Source organism: Pristis pectinata, chromosome 13 (genome assembly GCF_009764475.1).
Source record: "Pristis pectinata isolate sPriPec2 chromosome 13, sPriPec2.1.pri, whole genome shotgun sequence".
In the NCBI taxonomy this organism is placed as follows: Eukaryota; Metazoa; Chordata; class Chondrichthyes; order Rhinopristiformes; family Pristidae; genus Pristis; species Pristis pectinata.
In genome coordinates, this window is record NC_067417.1 from 9522751 (window position 1) to 9540527 (window position 17777).

The 17777-nt window shown below is 42.5% G+C and overlaps 1 protein-coding gene across 1 annotated transcript in view; it reads left to right on the forward strand.

Annotated features, from left to right (window-relative positions):
- Positions 1-17777, forward strand: part of LOC127577312 (synaptic vesicle membrane protein VAT-1 homolog-like) — a 147692-nt gene that overhangs the window by 127259 nt on the left and 2656 nt on the right. Inside the window, exon 8 of the mRNA XM_052028417.1 lies at positions 8945-9028. Coding sequence (XP_051884377.1) covers positions 8945-9028 — 84 coding nt within the window. The remainder of the gene's footprint in view (positions 1-8944; positions 9029-17777) is intronic.

The following is a 17777-nucleotide window of genomic DNA, read 5'->3' on the forward strand; positions in this document are numbered from 1 at the left end:
CCCCTGCCCCATCCACCACCTTCCCCCATCACCCGAACCCACCTATCACCTGAACTCACCTATCCCCTGCCTGCGTGTGCTCCTCCCCCTCCCCCTACCTTCTTATTCTGGCTTCTGCCCTCTTCCCTTCCAGTGCTGATGAAGGGTCTCGGCCCGAAACGTCAACAGTTTATTTCCCTCCATGGATGCTGCCTGACCTGCTGAGTTCCTCCAGCACTTTTTGTGTATTGTGCTGTATTTATTATCATGTACACTGAGATTCACATGAGCAAGGAATTTCATTACACCCTGGTGCATATGATGATAAACTAATCTGAATCATCTCCACCCAAATTGCCGACCTCTTTCCCTGAGACTCGTTCTAGAACCCTTGTTCTTGAACTCCACAGCTAGAGGAAGCAGCACCAACCCTGATAAAGTTTTCTCATTCTTCAAACATTAATTGGCCAGTTTTACTAATCCTTGCCTTGGAGTATATCCCAGGAATCAATCCAACTGCAGATGATGAGTGGACTAGTGGGGAAAACTCAACACATTGCAGGACAAAACATTTTTCAAAGACTTGAGATCTGGACATCACTAATGAGCCCAGCATTTATTGCCCCTCCATAGTTGTCCTTAGGAAGGTGATAATGTCACGTTCTTGAACCACTGCAGTCCTTCGAGTGAAGGTGCTCTCATAGTGCTGTTCGAGAGGATTTAGACCCAGTGACGATGAATGACCAGTCACCTATTTTCAAAGTCAAAGTGAAGTTTATTGTACATGTGTGCACAGGTGCAATGCAAAACTTACTTGCAGCAGGATCACAGGTACAGAACATCATATACACAAAACATTTACAACATAAATTAACAGCATAAATCAAACAAAATTATACAAGAAAGAACACAATTAGAACAAGAAAAAGAAAACAATGCCCATTGTAGTGCAACGTGTTATACTGAGGTAGTGATTAGGGTTTTACAGGTTGGTTCAAGAACCAAATGGTTGAAGGGAAGTAGCTGTTCTTGAACCAGTATTCTGGGCCGAATGGTGTGTGAATTGGATGGGAACCTGCAGGCGGTAGTTCTCCCTGCCGTCCTTGCTTTGGTCGATGTTTTTATGAGTTTGGGAGGTGCTACTTTGCTTATTAACCACTGTGCATTTTGTAACCAGTCCACAGCAAGGCCATGGTGTATCTGTGGTGGAGGCTGTGAATGTTTCTGGTAGTGAATGGGCTCCTGGTCAAGTGGGTTGCTTTGTCCTGGATGGTTTTGGGTTTCTTGAGGATTGTTGGATCTCCAGTCATTCAGGCAAATGGAGAGTACTCCATTACACTCCTGACCTGTGCCCTGTAGATGGTGGAAAGGGTCTTATGTGTCAGGAGACAAGTCACTCCCTGCAGCATACCTGGTCTCTGAATTGGTCTTGTAACCACAGTGGTAATGTGGCTGTTGCAGTTGTGTTTTAGTCAGTGGGGACCCCCAGGATACTGATGGTGGTGGATTAGACAAGTGTAGGTAGTTATAGAATCATAGATTCATGCAGTACGGAAGCAGACCCTTTGGCCCACCATGCCCATGCTGCCCCTTGTATCTATCTACACTAGTCCCAATTACTGCATTTGGTCCGTAGTCTTCTATACTCTGGCGATTCAAATAATTGTTCAGGTGTGTCTTAAGTTAAGGTATGTGTCTGTACTTCAAAGTCGAGTTTATTTTCACATGCACAAGTACATGTGTGCACAGGTGCAATGAAAAACTTACTTGCAGCAGCATCATAGGCACATAGCATGAGAGACACAACATTCACAAAAAAAACATAAATTAAACATAAATTATACACAATTTTTGTAAGAAAGAACAAAATTAGAACAAAAAAAACAAAGTCCATTTTAGTGCAAAGTGATCAAAGTGGTCATAGCGTTGCTAAACTGCAGTGATTAAGCTGGTTGGTTCAAGAACTGAATGGTTGAAGGGAAGTAGCTGTTCTTGAACCTGGTGGTGTGGGACTTCAGGCTTCTGTACCTCCTGCCTGATGGTAGCTGTGAGAAGATGGCATGGCTTGGATGGTGGGGATCTTTGATGATAGATGTTGCCTTCTTGAGGCAACACCTCCTGTAGGTACTACTGATGGTGGGGAGGGATGTGGCTGTGATGTATTGGGCAGAGTCCACTACTCTCTGCAGCTTCTTATGTTCCTGTGCATTCAAATTGCCGTACCAGACCATGATGCAACCAGTCAGGATACTTTCAGGCAACGCATTCCAGATTCCAACCAACCACTGTACATCAAATTCCCCTTAAATCCACACTAAACCTCTTAAGCCTCCCTCGTTCTGAATGGATGTGAAACTAGGGGTTCTCATGATGGAAGAGTGGGACCAGGCCAATATCTGGAAAGAAGTTCTGGCCAGAAAGCAAGGCTCAAACTATGTGGGTCTGAGGGTGGAACAGTATCATACCCATCTCTGTTGTACAGACTGTAATCTGGCATCCATCAACGATAGAACCTGTCCAATTGAAGCTGAAAATTTCAGTTTGCAGTTTAAGTTGATGAAAATTAAGAAGTCCAAACTTTTGAAAAATTGAATCTTTGACTACGCTGAGGGAGACCAGTCGAAAGTGATAACGGGTGCAATTTTAACCCAAACTGACAAGGAACCTACTGGATCATTGCTCGTTGCACGCTTCAGTGAGTGGAGGGTGATGTTGGACAACTAGTGAGACTAACGTTCAGTCTGATTCCGTGCACTTCCTGTCTGATACGTTAGGTTGGGGTTAAAGCAGCAATTCATGTACCACATGTACGGGCGATCAAGTGGACAAGATTGGACCATTTCACCCAAGCTTCTGAAGAGAATTTGCTGCCTCAAGGCACCGTGTTCTGAAATAATTAATTGTTTTATATTGTGTGAGCAGTAGAACATGCGGGGAATTAATGGGAAAGTGGGGAGAATAAAATAATAGGATTAAAGTAGGATTACTGTAAATGGGTGCTTGATGGTCAGCATGGACTCATTGTGCAGAAGGGCCTGTTTCCATGTTGTACTTCCCTCTGATTCTATGAGTGGCATTGGTCATCCAACAGTCTCAGTCTGATAATGCACAGTGCCCCTCGTTCCTCAGCGCCCAGTTAAGGTTTAAGTCCATGATATGGACCAATGCTGAAAAGACCACCCATCAATGAAAACTGACGAACATAGAATCAAAACATGCAACACAATGAGACCACTCGGCCCCTGTGCCTATGCTAACTATTTGATTAAGGTCTCAGTAACAACAGCAATGACTTGCATTTATATAGCCCCTCTAGCTCAGCAAAACTATCTGGGACATGCCCTCTTCTCGTTACTACCATCAGAGAGGAGGTACAGGTGTCTGAAGACCCAACTTCGGCAATTTAGGAACAGCTTCTTCCACTCCACCATTAGGTTTCTGAACGGTCCATGAACCCATGATTCCTACCTCATTATTCCTTTTTTGCACTATTTATTTATTTTGTAATTTATAGTAATTTTATGTCTTTGCACTGCACTGCTGCTGAAAAACAACAAATTTCATGACATATATGTCAGTGATAATAAACCTAATTCTGAATCTGATTCCGACCTCAAAAAAAGTAATACATATTAGGACAAGTGGTCAAAAGCTTGGTCAAGGAAGCGGGTTTTAAGAAAGGTCAGAAAGGAGCAGAAAGAAGGAAAGAGATAGAGAGCTTACAGGAGGGAATTCCAAATCTTAGCAGCTTGACAGCCATTGGAGTGTTCAAATTCAGGTGAGAGGTCAGAATTGAAGAAATGCAGAGATTATTCAGTATTTTAAGGATGGAGGATATTACGGTGGAAGGAGGAGGCAAGGCCATGGAGGAATTTGAAAACTAGAACAGGAATTTTTAGATCGAGGTTAGGACCCACCTTTCCGCAAAGGGAACAGTTTGACATTATAAACTAAAGTGTTCAGTTGCTTTCATAGATGGTAATAAAAGCAGGAAATGCAACAAAATACATTAGTATAAAACAGTTGTTATCATCCCTAAAATGACAGTGCGGTAGCTATTTAATGTACAATTGATTTTCTTTTACATAGCTACAAGGAGAAAGATATCATCAGGGCTTTGGACCTAATTGGATAGCTTGACCAAAGAGCTGGAGTAGATATGATGAGACAAGCTGTTTATTAATTCATGGGATGTGGGGGTGAATGGCTAGACTGGCATTTATTGTCCAACATTAACTGAAAAAGAAATTAAGATTCAGTCACTTTGCTCTGATGTCATATACAGGCCAAACTGGATGAGAGGGAGGACATTTCTTTGAAAGACATCAGTGAACCAGAGGGGTTTTTATGAAAATTCCCAGTCTCACAGTCATCAGTGCAGGCTCGAACTTTTAATACCAGATTTATTTAAAAACTTGAATTTAAATATGTGCTCAGATTCGAACAGATCTCCAGATCAATGGTCCAATCCTGTAACAATGATTGTGCTTTGAACTTTCATTCTGTGCTGTTTCTATAACCCTTTCAAAGCAGTAGTCACAGCAATAATGATGTTGAATAACCAACACTGTCCTTCAAAAGTTAGGACAAGTGGTCTCTGGGACTGTGCCAGTAGTTGAAGGGCTCTCCACTAAGTGTGCCAGTTACAGTGTTTCTTTGACAAAGAAACAACACAGATCGTGGCTTGCTTGCTGTTGGTACAGCTGAATTTTGGCAGAAAAAAAGAAAAAATGACAAGAAATTCCTATTCCATACTCAATATTGAATCAAAAATAAACTTCAGCTGGATTTATAAAGGACTGGATTTTATGCTCAGTGGCAAGGACCTAAACAAAGTGCTGTAGGATTTTCTGCCCCTCTACTATAACATGTCGGTTTAACCATGACATCACATGGGGCAGTGAAGGCTTGACTGACCCACTCAGAATACAGGCCATCCCTGCATTAAGAACACCCACTTAATGGACACCCTTACATATGAACGAGCTCCCATAATTTTATTAAATTCAGAAGTCCAAAGTATGCACATATATTCGTTCGTATGAATGGCAGAACTAGTTTCCTCTTTGTCTCTCCACTTTTAGTAATTGTTCTTTTTTGTCAGTTGTATGTGCTTTTGATGCCATTCAAAATCAAAAGTCAAAGTCGAGTTCATTGTCATATGCACAAGTACATGTGTGCACAGGTGCAATGAAAAACTTACCTGCAGCAGCATCACAGGCACAGAGCATCATATAGGCAGCATTCACAAAGAAAACATGAATTAATCATAAATTAAACACAATTTTTACAAGAAAGAACACAATTAGAAAAAAAATCAAAGTCCATTTTAGTGCAAAGTGATCAAATTGGTTATAGTGTTGCTAAACTGTAGTGATTAAGGTTGTGCCGGTTGGTTCAAGAACCAAATGGTTGAAGGGAAATAGCTGTTCTTGAACCTGGTGGTGTGGGACTTCAGACTTCTGTACCTCCTGCCCAATGGTAGCTGTGAGAAGATGTCACAGCCCGGATTCACTACATTACTGTGGAGGTATGTTTACCAAATCAAGTGATTTTTCCATATTTTCTGAGTTATGGACAGAATTAAATTACGGACATCTGTAAAGTGGAACCCGTTCATTATCCAGAGAAGGCCTATAATATGAAGACCCCCCCCCCCCCCCCCACCAACCCAGACTCAACCTCGACTGCACAGAGAGCTAAACTGTGTTTAAAACATTTAAACTTTTCTAAGAACCTAAGGAGGCCATCCAGCCCACTGTGCCTGCTCCACCATTCAGTGAGATCATGGCTGATCTTTTATTTCAGCACAACTTTAACCCCTTATCCTTTGAATCCCCTAATATCCAAAAGTCTAAAAAAAAATTTTAAAAATGGATACATTCTGTAAAATATTCCACCTCTTCTAAAAAATCATTTTATAAACTTTAAAAAGATCTTAAATTATGAAGTCATTGGAGGGATTCTAAGAATCTTGAAAAAAAAGTGCAGAGTTTTGTTATAGTAACAAGCCAATTAAAACATTTTTAAAACTATTGAAAGGAATATTAAACTCTTTTTAAAATCTACAAGCTATTTAAGATCTGCTGCCTGGATCTCTTAGGGAAATTCTTGGTGATCTTCTGCCTTAAAATCTTCTTCCACTGTGGGTGAAAACCCCTTCCATTATGCCATTTCTCAGATGCATTAAGTTGGAAGGACTGAACAATTGGCGAAGATTCACACTTCCTTGTTGTCTTCTGTGTTATTTGAACGTCTGAGTTTTCATGGGTGAAGATGAACTGAATTGCTGACAGCAACTTCAAGGAGGCTGAGTAGTAGAGCTTCTGCCTCACAGCTCCAATAATCCAGGTTCAATCCTGACCTCTTGGTGCTGCCTGCTTGGAGTTTGCATCTGTCCTTGTGACTGAGTGGGTTTCCTCCTGGATGCTCCAGTTTCTTCCCATATCCCCAAGACAGTGGGTTGGTAGATTAACTAGTCACTGTAAATTGTCCCATGTGTGTAGATGGGTGGTAGAATCTGGAGGGAGTTCAAGAGAATGTGGGGAGAATGAAATGGGATTTGTGTAAATGGGTGCTTGATATGTAGCATGAACTTGTTGGGCTAAAGGGTCTTGTTCTGTGCTGTATGACTCTCTGTGTCTCTAGGATTTCTCATCAGCTTTCTAACTGATCCATGAGAAAGATTGCTAAAAGTCTTTTAAAGCTAATAAGCTATTTAAAATCTGCTGCCTGAGCTCCCGGTGAACTTCTACTCAAACACCTGTCCTTGTGCAGAAAGATCCTTTGCGTTTCTAAAATTTTCAGGTGAGTTAACTTCAGATCTCCAAAATGCACGAAACTGATGTGAGGAATTGATGGAATAAAGGGAACAGTTCAGATGGCACATTTTTGTTAAAGAGGGGTGAAACAAAAAGGCAGCGTTTGAACCTCCTTCTCAAGGTTTGAAGACATGATGGCTTGATAGGTAAACAACCAAACTGGAATTGAGAATGGGTGTTTTCCAAAACGGGCACCCAATCTGTAGCGCAAATTCAAGCACCACCCGAAACTGAATCAGATCATTGTGACTCCTTAATATGCATACCTATCCAATGACAGTTGAAAATATCGGCTATGAACAACCCCAGCCTCTCCCCACTCTCAGCTACCATCTCCCCCAATCCCCTCAATAGTGGGTTGACAATTTAAATTGTCTTGAAAGTACTTATCTGGAAATAAAGACCTGCTTATCAGTACATTTCAGATTGCCATAATTTCTTGAGGAGCTCACACTTCCAAACAAGATCAACTGGAGCCCAGTAAATAGAATTCTTTACTGTTGTCTGTAGTAGAATCAGAACTGGGTTCACTATCACTAACATAAGTCGTGAAATTTGTTGCTTTATGGCAGCAGTACAGTGCAAGACATAAAGACATAAAAATTACTATATGTTACGAAAATAAATAAATAGTGCAAAAGAGGAATAACAAGGTAGTGTTCGTGGGTTCATGGACCTTCATAAATCTGATGGCGGAGGGGAAGAAAATGTTCCTGAAATACTGAGTGTGGGTCTTCAGGCTCCTGTACCTCCTCCCCAATGGTAGTAACAAGAAGAGGGCATGTCCCACATGGTGAGGGTCCTGAGTGATGGATGCTGCCTTCTTGAGGCACCGCCTCTTAAAGATGCCCTCGATAGTGGGGAGGGTTGTGCCCGTGATGGAGCTGGCTGAGTCTACAACCTTCTGCAGCCTTTTGCGATCCTGTGCATTGGAGCCTTCATACCAGGCTGTGATGCAACCAGTCAGAATACTCTCCACCGTACACCTAAAGAAATTTGCAAGAGTCTTTGGTGACGTACCAAATCTCCTCAAACTCCTAATGAAGCAGAGCCACTGGCGTGCCTTCTTCATGATTGCATCAATGTGTTGGGCCCAGTTCCTTGGTCTTGCTGTTGTTGTTGTGATACCACTCAACCAGCCGATCTACCTCATTCCTGTGCACTCTTTGAAAGTTGTGATAATCAAATCCACTGCAGTTAATGGAGCACAAATTGTTCACTGACTGAGACATTCCATTGCTCTGGGAGTGCCACATTGTCAGTGGTATCTAGTGGATAAAATATTAAACCATCCACACTCAGGTTGAGACTAGCACTCTTTTGAAAGGAAGGGGATTTCTTCCCAGCTTCCTGGAGTATACTGTATTTATCTCATAAATAGACTATCTCGTCATTATGATGTTGTTCGTGGGAGCTTGCTGTGCACAAATTGGCAACAAAGTTTTCTTCCTCAACAATGGGGACACTTTGAAAATATGTTTTACTTGTTAAGCACTTCGAGGAAAGCTGGGGTCAAAAATGAAGAAAGTAAAATTGGGTTTCTGTTGCGCAACCAACAACCTCAGCATGCCCCAAGATTCTGTCCAGCCAATGCGGTGCTTTTTGAACTGCATTACATAAGAAGCTCAGCAGATAGCACTTGCAAAGCCAGAACCCAAACATTAATTTATTCATGGTCATATTAACTGAAGGATAAATATTGGTCAGGACACCAGGAGAATTCCCCTGCTTTTCTTCAAAGTGGTACCTTGGAATGACTTATATCCATCTGAGAGAGCAGGCGGAGTCTTAATTTACAGTCTCCTTCCATTGACAGCATCTCAGACAGTGAAACGTTCCCTCATGGTTGCTGTGAAGTGAAAGGCTCTTTACGAGTGCATTGTGTGCATTTTTTACTGTATCTCAGTACATGTGACAATAATAAACCAATTCCAATTCTTACAAGTTGTTATAAAATAGTTTATTTGATAACTGGTATGGAAACTAAGTTTACCCGTGCATGGTGTAGTAGAATGTCAATTAGCTGGAGACGAGCTGATGGTAGGATTTGTTCCCTGAGGTACGATAACGAATGGAAGGTCTGAAGTTCCTAATGTTGGATTTAGGTTCTCTTGCTGACTCACAGATTCATCCACTGTTTGCAGGTGAAGGAGGCTATGCAGAGAATCCATGACAGAGGAAACATAGGAAAACTTATCCTGGATGTCGAGAAGACTCCAACACCACTGGTGAGTGATTCTCGACTCTAAACACTTCAAGTTAAAATGCCAACATTGTAATAGGCAACTGGAAAACCACTAAGCATGTCAGCAGTTAATTGTTGACTGAGTTAATTAATTCCGTTATACTGATAAAAATGAGTCTCATATTGTAAGCTTGTTAGAGAATGAAAGCATGGAAATTTGCATGGAAATATAACTCCTCAAAGCTTTTCCACCATGTACAAGGCAGAATTGAGAAGTGTGATGGAATACTCTTCCCTTGCATGGATAAGTACAGTGCCAACAACTCTCAAGATGTTTAACACTATTGACTTCATTACACTCCATACATAATCCTAAACGCTTATTCCCTTCCACCACCACCGCGTTGTTGCTGTAGTGTAAAACATCTACAAAATGCATTGCGGCTACTTGCCAAGATTACTCTGACAGCACCTCTCAAACCCATAACCTCGACCTCCTCAAAAGATAGAGGCAGTAGGCACAAGGGATTAGTACTGAGAGGTACCCCCATCAAAACTCACACCACCAGACGTGGGATTATATCATTGCTCCTCCTTCTTCAGTGCCAAGTCGAAATCCTGGCACCACCTACCCAACTGAATTATGGAAATTCCATCAGAAGAGCAATTAGAAATCAGCAATAACCGCTAGTCTCGGCAGTAGGACCTCCTCTCCTCCTCTGGACTTCTGGCTGCCCTTCCAGAAGTCTTTATCTGTATCATCTCATCCAATGAGTTCACAAGCTACAGAGAGAAGTGATGATGCATTGCAGTGTGCTGACCATTAATTAGTTCCATGGTAAAGTAATGAGGATCCATGTCTGCCTCACATTCTTTCTTAGAACATAGAACACTACAGCACAGTACAGGCCCTTTGGCCTACAATGTTGTGCTGACATTATATCCTGCTCTAAGATCTATCTAACCTTTCCCTCCCACATAGCCCCCTATTTTTCTATCATTCACATGTCTATCTAAGAGTCTCTTAAATGTCCCTAATGTATCTGTCCCCACAACCTCTGCTGGCAGTGCGTTCCATGCACCCACCACTCTCTGTGTAAAAAAACTTACCCCTGACATCCCCCTTATAGCTTCCTCCAATCACCTTAAAATTATGTCACCTCATGTTAGCCATTGTCGCCCTGGGAAAAAGTCTCTGACTGTCCACTCGATCTATGCCTCTTATCATCTTGTACACCTCCATCAAGTCACCTCTCATCCTTCTTCTCTCCATTACTGGCCATGATCTGGATCCAGACGTTTGAATCTGACCAGAGCGGCTCAGGTACTTTATAATCACTTAATTAAATAAACTGGAACCTATCAGTCCTTTCAGTATCAATAACAAAGACCATCCAGGCCATCAGGTTGTTGTAAGAAACCATAAGACCGCTCGATATAGGAGCACAATTGGGCCATTCAGCCCATCGAGTCTGCTCCACAATTCAACCAAGGCTGATTTTTTTTCCCAACCCCATTCTCCCACCTTCTCCCTGTAACCTTTAACCCTCTTACCAATCAAGAACATCAACCTCTACCTTAAATACACCAAATAACTTAGCCTCCACAGGCCTCTGTGACAACAAATACCACAGATTCACCACCCTCTGGCTGAAGAAATTCCTCCAACTGAAACCAACTGATTGATTGATGTTCTCCTCAGAAGGAACTATGCTCTCCTTAACTGGCCTAGTCCACGTGTGACTCCAGACACACAGCAAAGTGGGTGACTCTCAATCCCTCCAAAGTGACCCAGTTGGCCACTCAGCTTACCATATTTCCTTGCGACAGAGAAGGAAGCCATTTTGGCACATCAAGCATATGCCGGTTCACAGAGCAATTACATTCCCCATAGATTTTCCCTTCAATCTCTTCTCCCCACATTCCCCATCAACTCCCTCCAGGTTTTACCACTCACCTACAAACTTGGGACAACTTACAGTGGCCAGTTATCCCACCAACCCGCATGTATCTGGGATGTGGGAGGCACCCAGAGGAAACCTATGCAGTCACAGGGAGAACATGCAAACTCCACACAGACAGAACCAGACGTCAGAAATGAACTTGGATCTGGGCAGCAACTCTTACCAGCTGGGCTCATATTAAGGAGAATTGGGAATGGGCAAAAAATGCCAGTCTAGGATAACTGCATCCTGTGAATAACTAAATAGAAATGAAGTACGAGGTCCCAAGCTGGCAAATTTAATTTTGAATTAATCCTGCATGGTTTACTTTCTTTACAAAGTGCCATCTCCTATCACTCACAAGATTCATTTCACATAAGTTCAACTGGAGCCTCCAGCAATTTAAACCTTAATTCCCTCTCATTATCCATAAATTTATATTATTTTTGTAATAATAGCTATGATTTAAATGAACCTGAAATAACCAGAACTAAGGTGGTTTTATATCGTTAATATATATAATTAGAGCCTTTCCTCATGGTTGATTTAGTTGAAAAATTCCATTCATTTCACTGGAACGACTTGTATATCGCTTCTGTGTTGATGTTTGTTATGTTCTTGTTTGATCTATGGCTGTACAAGTCCTCACCCCCACAGAGAAAAGAAAACCATTCGAGCCGAAGTAGGAACCGGGTATTGATGGAAACAAGAAACTGAGAGGATTAGGGTGCAATCTTAGGAAGGGATATTGATGAAGAAGGGATCTTGGAGAGCTCACTGTCAAAGCATCACAACAGCAGCTAAATGAGATTATTTTGGATGTATGGTGCAGAAAAGGCCATTTACCCTGACCAGTCCACACCAACATGATACCCCACTTGACCATACTCATCTCAATCTGTTATTGTGATCCCCTGTTCCCTTCTCCTTCATGTGCTTGTTCAGTCTTCTCTCAAACATGTATGTCCTGTTTGCTTCAACTACTTCCTGCAGCAGCAGGTTTCACATCACACCACTCTTTGGTTAAAGAATTTACTTCTGCATTCACACTGTATATCTGGGTGAGTTTTTGTTTATTGATTGTCTCCAGTTATGGTCTTCCCCACAAGTGGAGGCATTTTCTCTGCATCCACTCCATCAAACCTTTAGAATTTGAAAGACTTCCATCAGATTTCCACTCAGACTTTCTTTAGATAAAGGGACGTAATCTGTTCATCTGTTCCTGATGCATGTACCATTACATTCCAGGTATCATCCCTAGAAGCCAGCAACAAACATTAGTCTTTTTCCGCTTTCATAAACGGGACAGAGGACTAAATACACAATGGTGTTAGGAATGGATTAACTGGTTAAGGGGAGAGCAAAGTGATTCAGTGAGTAATTGCACTAACTTGTGCCCCACAAAGTCTGGAAAGAAAGGAACCCATGTATATGGAGTCATGGATAAGGTATTAGCATGCAGAGAGGATTGGTTACCAATAGAAGGCAGAGAGTTGGGATAAATGGGTGTTTCTCTGGTTGGCAATCGGTGGTGAGCGGGGTGCCACAGGGGTCAGTGCTGGGCCCACAACTGTTCATGATATACATTAACTATTTGGAAGAGGGGACGGAGTGTAGCGTGTCTAAGTTTGCTGATGACATTAAATTGAGTGGAAAAGCAAATTGTGCAGAGGATGCGGAGAGTCTGCAGAGAGATATAGATAGATTAAATGAGTGGGCAAGTGTCTGGCAGATGGAGTACAATATTGGTAAAAGCAAGGTCATCCGCTTTGGAAGGAAAAATAGAAGATCAGATTATTATTTAAATGGTGAAAGATTGCAGCACGCTGTTGTGCAGAGGGACTTTGGAGTGCTTGTGCATAAATTGCAAAAGGTTGGGTTGCAGGTGCAACAGGGTATCAAGAAGGCAAATGGAAAGTTGGCCTTCATTGCTAGAGGGATTGAATTTAAGAGCAGGGAGGTTTTGCTACAACTGTACAGGGTACTGGTGAGGCCGCATCCGGAGCACTGCGTGCAGTTCTGATCTCCTTACTTGAGGAACAATATACTGGCTTTGGAGGTGGTGCAGAGGAGGTTCACCAGGTTGATTCCGGAGATGAGGGGGTTAGCCTACGAGGAGTGATTGAGTCTCCTGGGACAATACTCACTGGAATTCAGAGAATGAGAGGGGATCTTATAGAAACATATAAAGTTATGAAATAGATAAATAAGATAGAGGCAAGAAGGTTGTTTCCACTGGTAGGTGAGACTAGAACTAGGGGACGTAGCCTCAAGATTTGGGGGAATAGATTTAGGACAGAGATGAAGGGAAACTGCTTTTCCCAGAGAGTAGTGAATCTGTGGAATTCTCTGCCCAGGGAAGCAGTAGAGGCTACCTCATTAAATATATTTAAGACACAGTGAAATAGATTTTTTGCATAGTAGGGGAATTAAGGGTTACAGGGAAAAGGCAGGAAAGTGGAGCTGAGTCCACAGCCAGATCAGTCATGATCTTATTCAATGACGGAGCAGACTCGGCGGGCCAGAAGGCCGACTCCTGCTCCTATTTCTTATATTCTTATGTTTGTGTAACACCTTTCACCACCTCTGGATGTCTCAAAGAACTTATCAACTAATGGTGCTGTTTAGAGGTGTAGTTGCTGTTACATAGAACATGAAACAGTACAGCACAGGACGGGCCTATTGGCCCACGATGTTGTGCCAATCTATATAAACCTACTCCACGATCAGTCTAACCCTACCCTCCTGCACACCCCATAACCCTCCATTTTTCTTACATCAATGTGCCTGTCTTGTCTAAGAGTCTCTTAAATGTCCCTATTGTATCAGCCTCTACCACCACCCCTGCAGCGTTTACCAGGCACCCACCACTCTCTGTGTAAAAAACCTACCTCTGACACCTCCTCCACTCTCCTTAAATGGATGTCCTCTGGTATTGGCCATTGCATCCCTGGTGAAAAGGTGCTGGCTGTCCAGTTTACCTATGCCTCTCATAATCTTATACAATTCCATCAAGTATCTCTCATCCTACGTCGTTCCAAAGAGAAAAGCCTTAGCTCGCTCGACTTTTCTTCTCTAATTCAAGCAGCATCCTGGTAAATCTCCTCTTCACCCTCTCTAAAGCTTCTACATCCTTCCCCCAGTGAGGTGACCAGAACTGAACACAATACTCTAAGTGTGGTCTAATCAGAGATTTATAGAACTACAACATTACCACTCAGCTCTTGAACTCAGTCCCCCCACTAATGAAGGCCAGCAAACCATACACCTTCTTAACCACCCAATTAACTTGTGCAGCAACTTTGAGGGATCTATGGACTTGGACCCCAAGATCCCTCTGTTCCTCCACACTGCTAAGAATCCTGCCATTAACCTTGTACTCTGCTGTTGTCCTGTGGCTTGCATGATCCAAGCTCCCACAAATAGCAATGGGATAATAACGATTAGTCTGAATTTTTTTAGCAAAGAAACTGAAAGGAAAAATGTTGTTCAGGATCCTGAGGTGAACTCTTCCACTCTTCTTCCAAGAAATGTGTGGGAGTTTTTATAGAGAGGGTACACCAGCCTCGGTTTATTGTTTCATCCAAAGGACAACAGCTACTGACAGTGCAACACTCTCTCAGTGCACTAAATCCTGATTATTCATGAGGGATAAATCTCACAGATAACAAAAATTATGGATGCCACTTGGGCCCTCTCCTTTGTATGAAATACATTCCCCAAATAAACATGAGACTTAGAATATTCTAACAACATTAACATGCATTAATAAACACAATAAAACATATAAATATATGAATATTTTGACTTTTAAAGGACTTTTAAAGGGTAACTGTGGGTTAAGTTTTTTTTACAGAGAGTGGTTAATATTCTCCAGAGCAGGTGGTGAAATCAGATAGAATTACTAGGATTAAGAGTCATTTAGACAGACAATTAAACAGGCAAGGCATGCAAGGATACAGTTCTAATGATATATGTAAATGATTTGGATGAAAATGTAGGGGAACTGATTAGTAAGTTTGCAGACGAGTTGTGGATAATGAGGAAGGTCGTCAAAGGATTCAGCGGGATGTAGACCAGTTGGAAATGTGGGCAGAGAAATGGCAGATGGAGTTTAATCCAGACAAGTGTTTAGTGTTGCACTTTGAGAGGCCAAATTTAAGAGGAGAGTATACAGTAAATCGCAGGGCCCTTAGGAGCATTGATGTACAGAGGGATGAAAGTCCTTGAAAGTAGATAGGATGGTAAAGAAGGCATACAGCATACTGGCCTTCATCAGTCAGGGCACTGAGTATAAAAGCAGGAAGTCATGTTGCAGCTGTATAAAACTTTGGTCAGTCCACATTTAGAGTTCTGGTCAGTGCAATTTAGAAAGGAAGTGGAGGTTTTGGAGAGGGCACAGAAGAGATTCTCCAGGATGTTGTCTGGATGAGAGAGCATTAGGAGAGGTTGGACAAATTTGGATTATTTTCTCTGGAATGTCGGCAGCTGAGGTGCTGTCTGATAGAAATATATAAGATTACGAGAGGTGTAGTATGGGTAGATAGTCAGTCTTTATCCCAGGGTGGAAATATCAAATAGTAGAGAGCGTGGCTTTAAGGTGAGAGGTGGAAAATTCAAAGGAGATTTACGAGGAAAATTGTTTACACAGAGAGTGGTGGGTGCCTGGAATGTGCTGCCAGGGGTGGTGGTGGAAGCAGATACAATAGCAATGTTTAAGGGACTTTTAGGCAGGCACATAACCAAGCAGGGAAGTGAGGGATATATACCACATGCAGGCAGATGTGCATTTTAAATTGGCATCATGGTGGGAACAGAAATCATGGGCCAAAGGGCCTGTTCCTGTTCTATACTGTTCCATGTTCTATGTTCTGATACGGGCAAATGGGATTGGTGTAGAAGAGCAAAAAGATCAGCATGGTGGGTTGAAAGGGCCCTTTTTTGTGCTGTACAATTCTATGACTTTGATCCATATACATGTCCCTCCTCCCATCCACCAAAGGGCCCGTTCCTTGGACGTCCACTGCATCTAACACTTCATCTGGAGTATTGTGAGCAGTTTTGGGCCCCATATCTAAGGAAGGTTGTGCTGGCGTTGGAGACAGTCCAGAGGAGTTTTATGAGAACAATCCCAGGGGTGAAAGGGTTAACGCATGAGGAGTGTTGGATGCCTCTGGGCCTGTACTAGCAGGAGTTTAGAAGGATGAGGGGGGATCTCACTGAAACCTACCGAATATTGAAAGGCCTTGATAGAGTGGAAAGCTACCGAATATTGAAAGGCCTGGATACGTGGAGAGGATGTTTCCAGTAGTGGGAGAGTCCAGGACTAGAGGGCACAGCCTCAAAATAAAAGGACATCCCTTTAGAACAGAGATGAGGGGGAATTTCTTTAGCCGTAGGGTGGTGAATCTGTGGAATTCATTGCCACAGACAGCTGTGGAGGCCAAGTCAATCGGTGTATTTAAAGCAGAAATTAATAGGTTCTTGATTAGTAAGGGCTTTGTTTAATGGGAGAAGGCAGGAGAATGAGGCTGAGAGGGAATAATAAATCAACCATGATCGAATGGTGGCGCAGACTCGATGGGCCGAAAGGTCCAACCTTGCTCCTGTGTCTTATGGTCTTCATTTAGAAAGTGGACATCCTCATACTTGTTTCCATATAGATCAGTTTGCTGCCATTTTGCCCATTCATTCCATCTATTACTATCCCTTTGAACTTCATTGCTGCCATTGACACGCCCTACTGTGCCCTTTGTCTTTGTGTTGTCGGAAACTTGGCCTCGTGGCACAGTTTTTTGTTAACATTTCAGGGCAACAACCCCAAAGAACTAGGGAAAGGAAGTATTGAAATAGTGTGGCTAGCCACAGCAGCTTCAGTGTGGTAACCTGCCTGTATGGAAACTCAGTGTTTATAAAACTCTCTGGGACGTGGTGTTATAAATAGCTGAATCCATTTTATTGAGTGTGGCCTGACGAGATATCAGCACAGGGACTGGCATCTGTGATGTTCATTTGTTGGATGCTGACAGCAATTTATAGCACAATAAATGGAGAAGAGATTTTTATGATACGATAAATGGCAAAGCCATTTATTCTTCCAACGTGCATTTATATTGCACTTTTAAAACATCCCAAGGAGCTTCAAGTGAGTGTGATCAGACAGAACCTGTCATTGAGACTCGTGTAGATAACCAACAGCTTGGTTAAAGGCATAGGTTCATGAAGTAAGCATGAGGCACAAGTAAGATAAGATAAGATATGATATCTTTATTAGTCACATTACATCAGTATAATCAGCCATCCAACATTTGTCAGATATCAAGTGCTTAGTGAATGTCTCGAAATAAAAAAATCAACCAATTGATTCCCTTTGAGACTTTCCATTTGGAGGCTTTGCTGCCGTAGCAGTCAGATCATAAGATAAGATTTCTTTATTAGTCATATGTACATCGAAACACATAGTGAAATGAATCCTTTGCATAGAGTGTTCTGGGGGCAGCCCACAAGTGTCGCCACGCTTCCGGCGCCAACATAGCATGCCCACAACTTCCTAACCCGTACATCTTTGGAATGTTGGAGGAAACCGGAGCACCTGGAGGAAACCCACGCAGACACGGGGAGAACGTACAAACTCCTTACAGACAGCGGCCGGAATTGAACTCCGGCTCGCTGGCGCTGTAAAGCGTTACGCTAACCGAAGAATTAAAGAGGGAGTTCCAGAGCTCAGGGCATTGGCAGGTGAAGTCGGTACCTGATGGTAGTGGAGGGAGTGTAAGGGTGCAAATGGGGGAGTGTAGTGGGGCTGGAGGAGGTTAGAGGTTCAGGGAGGAGGGAGGTTACTTACTGCAA